The sequence below is a fragment of the Loxodonta africana genome, chromosome 3 (genome assembly GCF_030014295.1).
Source record: "Loxodonta africana isolate mLoxAfr1 chromosome 3, mLoxAfr1.hap2, whole genome shotgun sequence".
Classification (NCBI taxonomy): domain Eukaryota; kingdom Metazoa; phylum Chordata; class Mammalia; order Proboscidea; family Elephantidae; genus Loxodonta; species Loxodonta africana.
The window spans coordinates 91,045,134-91,057,348 of NC_087344.1; the positions used below are offsets into that span (position 1 = coordinate 91,045,134).

The 12,215-nt window shown below is 36.5% G+C and overlaps 1 protein-coding gene across 2 annotated transcripts in view; it reads left to right on the forward strand.

The window, feature by feature from the left end:
* The window catches only part of SCP2 (sterol carrier protein 2), a 160,478-nt gene that overhangs the window by 65,042 nt on the left and 83,221 nt on the right, over positions 1 to 12,215 (forward strand). For both annotated transcript variants that reach the window (XM_023549587.2, XM_064281981.1), the window contains 3 exons: positions 772 to 922; positions 2,088 to 2,235; positions 7,930 to 8,037. In XM_023549587.2, coding sequence (XP_023405355.2) covers positions 772 to 922; positions 2,088 to 2,235; positions 7,930 to 8,037 — 407 coding nt within the window. The remainder of the gene's footprint in view (positions 1 to 771; positions 923 to 2,087; positions 2,236 to 7,929; positions 8,038 to 12,215) is intronic.

Here is a 12,215-nt window from a genome sequence, read left to right on the forward strand (position 1 = left end):
GTAAAAGTAAAACAAGAAAAAAAAAATCACAACTGTAAGAATGATAGTAGTTTGATCTTGAAAATTGCTCGACAGTATTTGTATCCTAGAAGATTGAATCATTGCTGCATAGCTCTTGCCTAGGATCTAGTTTACACCAGGCTATGTCCTGAAGATACTGCCTGGGGTGAAAGCGAACAAGTGGGGTCAGTTTTTATCAGTAGCAATATGAGGGTCTGCCCGTTTAGAAAGTCCACCTGAACTTGGAGAGAGCTTCTTGCGTTTGCCACTCTCCTTCACGGCTTGCTCTAAGGGGACTGATTTATTTTGAGGAGATCTCAAGGGTCTTAACCAAACCATGCACTTTCTCAGCTTCCAGAAGAATTCCAGGGCAGAGTTATTTGGGAAATAGCAAAGTTGGAACTACATAGGCTTACAGTAGAATCTTTATCCTACTAGGATAGGAATAACCTTGTGGACTCACTCCTTAGAAATGACCAGAAGATGCTTTATGCATCAGCAAAGGCAAATCCAGAGTTATTTGCAATAAGAACTTTTTGGGAGAGACAATTAGAGACCAAAGAGTGGTGACTGGCAACATTTAAGTTCTTGTTAGAGGTTCAGTCCTCAGATGAGAAGGCTGTGCAATTTTTAACTGTAGACGTCACAAAGAAGACGGCCTGCTGACCAGCAAGCATACTTGGCCTGTCTCCATGCGGACAGACCTCTTAGTCTGGAATCCTAGGGTTGAGGTGGTGCTGGCTGTAAATAATCACTTTTCCTTCCTCTTAGCCCCGTTTCGGATGGTGCAGCCGCAGCAGTTTTGGCTAGTGAAGCATTTGTACAGAAATACGGCCTGCAATCCAAAGCTGTAGAAATTTTGGCTCAAGAGATGGTGACTGATTTCCCAAGCTCCTTTGAAGAACAAAGCGTTATTAAAATGGTATATCTGAGATTCTGTTTTATTAATCAAACTGAGGGATTGCTGTTTACAGTTTCAGGGTGATACCATGTTGTCATTAGCTCTGGAAGCTATTTACTTGAAAAATGATGGTCTAGAAATTTTAATATTATAACCCGTCCTTAAGAATCCATGATAGGAAACAACTGATGAGAACGGGTGCTTTCTACAATGAAGCCCTGTGTCGTTATATGATTACCTTTAATTAACTAGACATGCTATATATTTTTATTTTGAGTTGACTAAATATGTAAGAATTCCAACTTTGCAGAGTTAGGGGAAAAACAAGGATTTTTCAGTGAACTTTCTCGACCCTCAACACTTCAAAAATCCTGATAGGATATTGAGTACAAAATGGAGGAAGGAAAAAAGATAAAAATTCAGACCTTGAGTTAGTTGAATGTTTGAAAATATGTGTATACACACACATATATATAAACACACACCTATGTATAAACAAATATATGTTAAGTTACACTTTACAAAATGATTTCATAACAGTGCTGTGAATTTGAAAATGGCCCTATCTATAACTTACCCAAATTACAAAGTTAAGGTGTGGCAGAGGTAGAACTTTTATACTCAGATTTTCTGATAACAGTATACTTTCCCTTACACCACAGTTTTATTCCTTGAAGAAGACTGATTTCGCATCTTCTTCTATTATCTGAGAACAGAGAGGTGTTAAGAGCATGGACTTTGGGACATACGGTTTGAATCCTATATGATCTTCTAAAGGAAGATTGTATGTTTTCATATAGAAAGTCCTCCATATTTTTCAGTGTATTTGAATCGTAATGATCTGTTGATAAAACTCTTCAACCTATTTACCACAATTATACGTTGTGGTTTGGTAGAGTTTTGTAACTAACCACAAGATATGGCCTAAGGAATTACAAGTCTTTTCATATGTTTTATTTAAAACTCTGTCCTTTATAGTATAAAATTTAATATGTGTGTTCTCCCCCCTGAATATTAATTTTATTTGGACTTTCTGTGTAATATAGATCAACTGAGACTTTAATGTGTCTGGTTAATTCTCAGCTGTTAAAATTATGCATGTGTTAATCATATATGCATTATAAAATTTCCTTATCTAAAAAACCCAGTTTTGATGTCCTTAATTGATACATGGTTTTGGTTTTAGATTGGTTTTGATATGAGTAAAGAAGCTGCCAGGAGGTGCTATGAGAAATCTGGCCTGAGACCAAGTGATATCGATGTAATAGAACTTCATGATTGCTTTTCTGTCAATGAACTCGTTACTTATGAAGCACTGGGACTCTGTCCAGAAGGTAATATCTTTGAAGAGGCAGGTTAACTCGCTAAATTTCACAGAGAAATCTTTGCTTTCGCCATTAAACTAATTAATCCACTAATCATCTTCCCCTCCATGGTGACGCTGCCACACTGTGCAAAGTGAAGGTAAACAGAACATGCAGTCTTGGACAGCACCAACAGTGAGATGTACACTCAGCGTGCAAATCATTTAAGTCAAGGGTACTTACACTGTTAAATGGGAAAGCAAGGATATAAAATTAAATATGTAATTCTAACTATTTCAAATTGTGTTTGAATAAAGATTTGCAGGAAGGAAAATGGAAAAATACTAGTTGATGAGATCCGGAGGATTTTTCTTCTCATTTCATAAGTGGTTTATCATTTTCCATTACTACCAGCAGTTTAAGACAGTTTCATTAGCTTCACCTACTTGCCAACACTTGATGTGGTCAGTTTTTTAATTTTAGTCATTCTAAAAAGAGTGTGTGGAGTCCCTGGGCAGTATGAACAGTTAACACGCTCGGCTGCTAACCGAAAGGTTGGAGGTTTGAGTCCAGCCAAAGGCACCTCGGAAGAAAAACCTGGTGATCTTCCAAAACAATCAGCCATCGAAAACCCCATAGAGCACAGCTCCACTCTGGCACTCATGGGGTCACTGTGAGTCAGAATCGAGTCTATGGCAACTGGCTGAAGCGTGTATATTGGAATCTTATTGTAGTTTTAATTTACATATCCCTGGTGACTAATGATGTTTTGAGCGTCTTTTCATTTATTGGTCGTTCGTGTTTCTTTTTTGAAATGTCCAGGTATTTTGCCCTTTTATCGTTGGGTTGTCTTCTCTATTATGTTCTGAGAGTTTGTTTGTTTGATTTTTCTTTTTATGTATTATGGGTATGATGCGTTTGTCTGACATACGTATGTTGTGAATATTTCCTCCCAGTCTGTGTCTTACCTTTTGTTTTGTTAAGAGTGTCTCTTGAAGAATGAAAAATTTTAATTTTGACCAAGTACAATTTATTAATTCTTTTCTTTCATGCTTCATGTTATTTGTATTCTAAGAAACCTTTGCCTGTTCCAAGGTCCTAGATGTTTTTTCCTATTTTTATTCTAGAAGTTTTATAGTTTTAGGTTTCACATTTAAGTATATGATACATTTTGAGTCAGTATTTGGGTATGGTGTAAGATAACGATTGATGTTGATTTTTTTTTTTTAATACAATATAAGGTGCCATTTGTTGGGAAGACTTTTTTCTTATTGGTACCTTTGTTAAAAATCAATTGTATATGTGGACACACACACACACACGCACACGTATATATATAGCATGTGATCAAGAACGGATGGTATTGAAGGAAGAAGTCTAAGGTGTGCTGAAGGCATTGACAAAAAACAAGGCTCCAGGAAGTGACAGAATACCAGTTAAGATGTTTCAACAAATGGATGCAATACTGGAAGTGCTCACTCATCTATGCCAAGAAATTTCAAAGACAGCTACCTGGTCAAATGACTGGAAGAGATCCATATTGTGCCCATTCCAAAGAAAAGTGATACAACCGAATGTGGAAATTATTGAACAATATCATTAATATCACATGCAAGTACAGTTCTGCTAAAGATAATTCAAAAGTGGTTGAAGCAGTACTTTGACAGGGAACTTCCAGAAATTCAAGCCAGATTCAGGAGAAGATGTAGAAAGAGGGATATCATTGCTGATGCCTGACTTATCTTGGCTGAAAGCAGAGAATACCAGAAAAATGTTTACCTGTGTTTTATCGACTATGTAAAAGCATTCAACGGTGTGGATCGTAATAAATTATGGAAAATATTGCAAAGAATGGGAGTTCCAGAACACTTAATTGTGCTCATAGGAAGAGCATGACCACGTACATGTACATAGACCAAGAGGCAGTCATTTGAACAGAACAAAGGGATACTGCGTGGCTTAAAATCAGGAAAGGTGTGCGTCGGGGTTGTACCCTTTTACCATATTTATTCAATCTCTATGCTGAACAATTAATCCGAGAAGGTAAACTATACGAAGAAGAACGCAGCATCAGGATTGGAGGAAGACTCATTAAAAACCTGTGATTAACAACCTGCTTGCTGAAAGTGAAGAGGAATTGAAGCACTTGCTGATGGAGACCAAAGACCACAGCCTTCAGTATGAATTATACCTCAACATAAAGAACAAAAGTCCTCACAACTGGACCATTAAGCAACATGATGATAAATAGAGAAAATACTGAAGTTGTCAGGGGTTTCGTTTTACCTAGATCCACAGTCAGCGCCAGTGGAAGCAGCTGTCAGGAAATCAAATGACGCATTGCATTGGGCAAATCTGCTGCAGAAGACCTCTTGAAAGTGTTAGAAAGCAAAGGTATCACTTTGAAGACTAAGATGCGCCTGACCCAAGCCATGCTATTTTCAGTTGTTTCATATGCATGTAAAAGCTAGACAATGAATAAGGAAGAATTGGTGCATTTGAATTAATTGTTTGGTTATTCTTGGTCCTTTTCGTTTTCACTTATGTATTAGAATAAATTTGTCAGTCCCTCCTCCACCCACAAAAAAACCTAGAATTTTCATTGGGATTTCATTGAATGTATGGACCAATTAAGGAGCCCTGGTCCAGTGGCAGTTAAGCACTCAGCTGCTAACCAAAAGGTAGGCAGTTTGAACCCACAGCTGCTCTGTGGGAGAAAGATGTGCCAGTCTGCTTCTGTAGAGATTACGGTCTTGGAATCTCTATGGGGTAGTTCTGCTCTGTCCTACAGAGTCACTATGAGTGAGAATTAACTCAATGGCAACAGGTTTGGTTTTGGTATAGGTTAATTTAGAGAGAATTGCCGTCTTAACAATATTGAATCTTTCAATCCATTAGATGGTGTATTTTTACATTTATTTAACTCTTTGTAATTTCTGTCAGAACGTTTTGTAGTTTTCAGTATACTTCTTGGGTGTCATATGTTAGATTTATTCTTAGATATGTTATATTTTTGCCATAAATTTTTTTCTTTACCTTCATTTTCCAGTTGGTTGCTGAAAATATGTAAGAACACAACTGATAAAAAGAAATGTATCCTATGACCTTGCTAAATTCATTTATTAACTGTAGTAGTTATGTAAATTTTGTGGGAGTTTTGCTATAAACAATGATATCATCTGCTAATAAGGACAGTTTTATTTCTTCTGCCTTTCTGATCTTTTTGCCTTTTTTTTTTTTTTTTTTTAGTTCTTGCCTTACTGCAGTGTCTGTGACCTTTAGTACCCGTATTGAGTAGAAGTGGTGAAAGTGGGCATCATTCCCTTGTTCCCAGTTTCAGGGAATACAATTTAGCTTTTCACCATTAAGTATGAGGTTAACTGTTAATGCCATTTATCAGATTGAGAAATAGACAGTTCTCTTTTAATTCTGTCAATTTTTGCTTCATTTATTTTAAGTCTCTATTACTAAGTACAAAGTATATGTCATGGATTGAATTATGCCCCCCCACCCCCACCCCCAATGCGTGTATCAGCTTTGTTAGGCCGTGATTCTGAGTATTGTATGGTTGTCCTCCATTTTGTGATTGTAATTTCATGTTGAGAGGATTAGGACAGGATTGTAATACCACCCTCACTCAGGTCACCTCCCTGATCTGGCAGTTTCCCTGGGGTGTGGTCTACACCACCTTTTATCTCTCAAGAGATGAAAGGGAAGCAAGCAGAGAGTTGGGGACCTCCTACCACCAAGAAAGCACCAGGAGCAAAGTGCCTTTGCACATGGGGTTCCTGCGCCTGAGGGGCTCCTCAACCATGGGAAGACTGAGGGCAAGGACCTTCCTCCAGAGCCGACAGAGAGTGAAAGCCTTCCCCTGGAGCCAGCACCCAGAATTTGGACTTACAACCTTCTAGACTGTGAGAAACTAAATATCTCTTTGTTAAAGCCATCTGCTTATGGTATTTCTCTTATGGCAGCACTAGATAACTAAGACAGTATACAAATTTATTTTTCCTATCCGTGGTATTTGAGAATGGTTGTTTCCAATACTTCCATCTCTGGATTTTTTAGTTAAGAAGTTCAAGAGATCTTGCTTCTGGAATCTTCTAATACGTGCAAGATTGTATATATTAAAGGAAAAAAAAAGTGGTAAATAATTCACTTCTTGGGGTTGCCTTGTACTCAGTGTGCGCTGTTAATAAGTACAGTAATAACACTTAGCAGTTTTGAAAGCACCATGTAATTCTAAAACATCTTGCCGTCCAGTTGATTCTGACTCATAGTAACCCTATAGGACAGAGTAGAACTGCCCCATAGGGTTTTCGGGGAGTGACTGATGGATTCGAACTACCAACCTTTTGGTTAGGAGCCGAGTTCTTAACCACTGTGCCACCAGGGCTCCAGAAGGAGAAATACTGAACTATGGATTCCACTGAGATTTGAACTCAGATTGCCTGATTCAGAGTCCAGAGTGCTAACCATTACGTTATGGAACCTAACTATTTCAAATCCTAACTTCTTCAAATTGTGTTTCAGTAAAGACCTGCTATGACTAGAGCCTCATATCAGACTCTAAGTCAGGTACACACCAAAAATTAAAAGAATGCCTGAACCAAAGGTTTTTAATCTACAAACTAGATTTTAAGCCAAAATAGAAGTGTTAGTAAGTGTGATTAATGTATTTCATTTTGCTGGTAGAGAAACCTTTTCGTTTTTGAAGACTATGTAATGTATTAGTTCAGAACATGGGCTCTGGAGCCAGGCTGTCTGAGTACCAATCCTAGATCCCCTACTCTAAGTCTGGACTGGTTACTTAACATCTCAGTGCCTGTTTTCTCATCTGTAAAATGAGAATTACAGTACCTACTTCATGAAGTTGTGGATTAAATTATGTAAATATACATAAAATACTCAGAACAAGTCTTGACACAGAGTGCTCAAAAGAGGTTTGCTGCCTCTGACAACACCACCACCACCACTGCTATCAATGTTTCGGAGCTCCTGCCTCTTACCACTTTATCAGAAGTATGAGCTGGGAGAATATTTTATATAATGTATGCATTTTTACTTACTTCTAAACCACCTAGAAGAATGACTACAGAATTGACAGGAATGTGGGAACCTCTAAACATGTGGTATAATTGTTTTTTAAAGCTTACTTTTATGACACAACAGTGTTTTTAGCCAGCTTCATTTCATGTAAGTGCTAATTTTTTTTTTTTTTTAATATTGTGCTTTGGATGAAAGTTTACAGCTCAAGTTAATTTCTCATAGAAAAGTTTATGCAGATATTATGTGACACTAGTTGGAATGTGCTAATTTTTTAATGTTTCTTTCTCTGTGTATTAAAATATTTGTGTAGTATACAGCAGTACATTTGAAAATGGAGAGAAGTGAATATATTTTGTAAAAATTATAAATTTTTAAAGCTAGTATTATTTTAGATGTAGTATTGTATCAATTTCAAGTCTTACTTTACTTCTGGCTTTCTGAATCTCTGGTGTATTTGGAGCAATCTCAGGAGCTGATAGGAGCCTTTTTCCATGCATTTATTACTCAATATCACCTAAATTTTAGAAGTGCTTATATGGAATTGATGTTAGTTTGAGCTATTAAGAAATGTTTGCACCAAGAAATTCTTGGCTTTAACCTGGAAATTAAAAAAAATAATAATAATTGTTGCAATGTTATTTTTAACGTTTGTGAATATTATCTTTCCTTCTCTAGGACAAGGTGGAAAACTGGTTGATAGAGGAGATAACACTTATGGAGGAAAGTGGGTCATAAACCCTAGCGGTGGATTGATTGCAAAAGGACACCCACTGGGAGCTACAGGTACTACTACACACAGAGTCCATAATTTTTTTGTTGTCATTTTTGATGTAAGTGTAACAGATTTAGTCATTGATTTGAACGAAAGATTATATTCCTTGAACTTGGCTGGTGCTTTAAATGGTTGTTTAGTCACAGTATTTTCTATTTTCTTTTAAGTGAAGAACACTTCAGTAATTCAGATTAATTGTTTAAAACTTGAATTAATTAGAACTCTAAACAATATGTATTTTTGGAAGCATGACTATTTCAGATAGACACACAACTAGGGAGCAGGATGTTGCCAAATAGACATTTGCTAGACCTGCTAGGTAAGAATCATTTGAAGTGGGCACATTATTTATATGTAGTTGTATATGTGGTTGGTATTGTATGCAAATTTTTTTCTCTTCAGAGACCTGAACTAGGAATTATGAAATATCAAGCTTACTATTGGCTCTGCTGCTGACTAACAACGTGACTATTTCAATTAATTATCAGTCATTTACTCACTTTGAATCTTAGTTTCTATAATTATAAAATGAAGAAATTGTTCAAGGTAATTTCTAAAATAACTTTTAGCACTAAATTCTGTGACTTATTTTTATGAAGACGGGGATTTTGAGCTTTTTCTATTATTTTATTAATTAAGTAGAATTTTATAAAATCTCACAAATTCCAATACAGGGAAGTTAGATTTAATAGTGTATACAAAAATTAACTTAAAATGGATTGATGGCCTGAATATAAAGGCTATAGCCATAAAACTTCTGGAAGAAAACATAGGGATAAATATTCAAGACCTTGTATTTGGCAATGGATTCTTAGATTTGACACCAAAAGCAGAAGCAAAAAATAGATACTGGATTTTAACGCAAATGACATGTGCCTTCTATGTTTGTTTGCCAACTGCTTCCTCCCCCTGCAAGGTATTTTCATAAGTACACTAGGCTGATATTTTTTTTTACAGCAATATGTAATTAAAAAAAAAAATTTGTATAGCGGTGCTTCTGGAAATACCTTGTGGAGGAAGAGAGTGGTTGGCAAACAAATGCAGAAAGGTGCATTATTTGCATAAAATACTGTAAATTGGGCTTCATAAAAATTAAAATTTTGTGCATCAAAGGACATTATCAAGAAAGTGAAAAGACAACCTACATAATTGAATAAAGTATTTGGAAATCATATGTGTAATAAGGGCTTAATATCCAGAATGTATAAAGAATTACAACTCAACAATAAAAAGACAACTCAGTTAAAAAATGGGCAAAAGGTTTGAATAGACATTTCTCCAGAGAAGATATGCATATGACCAATATGCACATGAAAAGATGTTCAACATCATTAATCATTGGGAAAATGCAGATCAAAACCACAATGAGATACCACTTCCAATCTACTAGAATGGCTTTTATAAAAAAAATTGGAAAATAACAAGTGTTGGCTAGGATGTGGAGAAATTGGAATCCTTGTCCATTGCTGTGAGGTTGTAAAATTGGTGTAGCCACTGTGGAAAACAGTTTGGTAGTTCTTCAAAAAGTTGAACATGCAATTACCATAAACCAAACCAGTTGCCGTCAAGTCAGTTCTGACTCATAGTGACCCTATGGGATGGAGTAGAAGTGCCCCATAAGGTTTCCAATCCCATAAGGTAGATTCGAACTGCTGACCTTCTGGTTAGCAGCCAAACGTGCGTGCGTGCGCGCGCGCAAACACACGCAATGAAACGTTATTAAACCATAAAAAGGAATGGAATTCTAATACATGCTACGGTATGATGAACCTTGAAAACATTATGCTAAGTGAAATAAGCCAGACACAAAAGGATGAATGTTTTAAGATTTCACTTATATGAAATATATAGAATAGGCGAATTCATAGAGACAGAAAGAAAATTTAGAGGTTACCAGGGGCTGGGGGGAGTGGAGAAGGGGGAGTTATTGCCTAATGGATACAGAGTTTCTTTTTAGGGTGATGAAAAAGTTTTGGAAATAGGTGGTGGTGATGGTTGCACAGCGTTATGAATGTAACGTCACTGAGTTGTACACTGAAAAATAGTTAAAATGACAAATTATGTGTTATATATATTTTACCCACAATAAAATAAAAATTGTAAAAAGGATACTTAACACAAAAAAGAATTAATAATGTATTCAATACAGCAATTAACCTTGGTTTATTTCAGTTTTCATTCAAATTTAGTAAGCTCAAAGTATAGTAAGAGAAATAGATACACACAGATAGTTGTAATATAATGTACTACCTTGCTGTTTGTTTTCTGTTCTTTGGTTTTCTTTTTTTCCTGACATCTTTATAATGATTGTGTTTTTTTAGTATTGTGTGTGGCTTTTTAAAAAATTTTTATTTATGTGTTTTTTTTGTCTTATTGAAATGTAAAAAATTTTTTTATTGTTTTTGTGCTTTAGGTAAAGATTTATGGAGCAAATTAATTTCCCACTCAATAGTTTATACACAGATTGTCCCATGACATAGGTTGCACTCCCTGCAATGTGTCAGCACTCTCCCCATTAGCACCCTGAGTTCCCCATTTCCATTCGTCTGGTTTTCCTGCTCTTCCTGCCTTCTTGTCTTTGCTTTTGGGCATATGTTGTGCTTCTTGTCTCAAGTAGATGATTGTTACAAGGAGCGTTACTTTGCGTGTGTTATTGCTTATTTATTGGCCTGCCTGTTATTTGGCTGAAAGATGATCCCTGGAAATGGCTTCATTTCCAAGTTAGAAGAGTATCTAAGGGCTGTAGTCTCAGAGGTTCCTCTAGTCTCAGACTGGTAAATCTGGTCTTTTTTATTAATTTGAATTTTCTTCTACAATTTTTTTTTTCCACACTAACCAGGACATTCTATTGTGATCCTGGTCAGAGTGATCGGTATTAGTAGCTGGGGACAATCTAGTTCTTCTGGTCTCAGGCTTAGTGGAGGCTGTGATTCCTGTGGACCATTAGTCTTTTTAAAAAAAATTTAATGGTTGCTGTTGGATTCACAACAAGCATCTTTAATTTACCACCATATACCTTCAAATAATTTATACCACTTTACATATAATGTAACATCTTTACGACAACATATATCCATTTACCCCTTCCTATCCTTCGTGCTATTATTGTCATGCGTTTACTTCTAAAAATACAAACCCTACAATATACTATTATTGTCACTGTTTTAAACAATCTAATAGCTTTCAAAGAAATTTAAAAATGAGAGGAAATAGAGTGACATTACTGGGAATAGCAGAATAAGGACATCCAAAATCCTGTCCTCCATAAACTAATGAGAATACTGGCAAAAATGGTTGAAATCAACATTTCCCAGAACACTGGACATTAACCAAGTGCCTACAACAATCCAGGGTGCATTTATTCTAGAAAAGTGGCTGAATCTTGGTAAGAACAATGAGCTCTGGGGCATTTAGCTTTGCCTAATCCCATCTTCTCCCCAGCTCCATGGTAGCCCTGGAAACCAACAGTCCACAATCATGGTGCGAGCTAGCAGTCCAGCAGCCACTGGAAGGGTCAGGATGGAGTTGGAACTCTTCCAAAACCCCATCCTCAGATAGTTGACTTATTTGACTTGGCAGTTTTCTGGAAAATTTCACTTGAAAGTTTTGTCTTTATTTAACTTGGAGCTCACCCAGTACAGTCTTTTCCTGGGGGCATTTGTCAAAAATGGTCTGTGGTAATTGTTTAACAGTACAGCTTCCTGAGGTGATGATAATAATTGGGACAAACAAAAAAAATTAACAAAAATACTTAATAGGAAAAGACGGAGAATTAGATGTTCATAGGGAGCTTTGAAAACTTCTAACATACTTCTGGGAAACTATAAGGCCACGTGCATGCACAGGGCTGGACACATGCTCAGGAAAGACTGGAGAAGACCCTAAGCTCTCACTTCCGGCTAACCTTGAGGACCTACACAAGAAGGAAGTAAAGGCTTAGGTGGAGTTATAAACCACCTGACTGAGTGCCCCAACATGTATACTGGGCCCCTTAGCAAAGGCTGGCAGATGTATTAGTTCCAGGCAATTAAGGAAGTCTCTGTCTAGTCATTCACTGACCACTAAGCTAATTGAGCAGAAACTTGAGTGGCCATATGTGACAAAGAATACAGACTTTACAGAATTTATTAAAGTCACTGAACAACCAGACAACAAAAAACAGCAACAACGAAAGACTCCAGGGAACGGA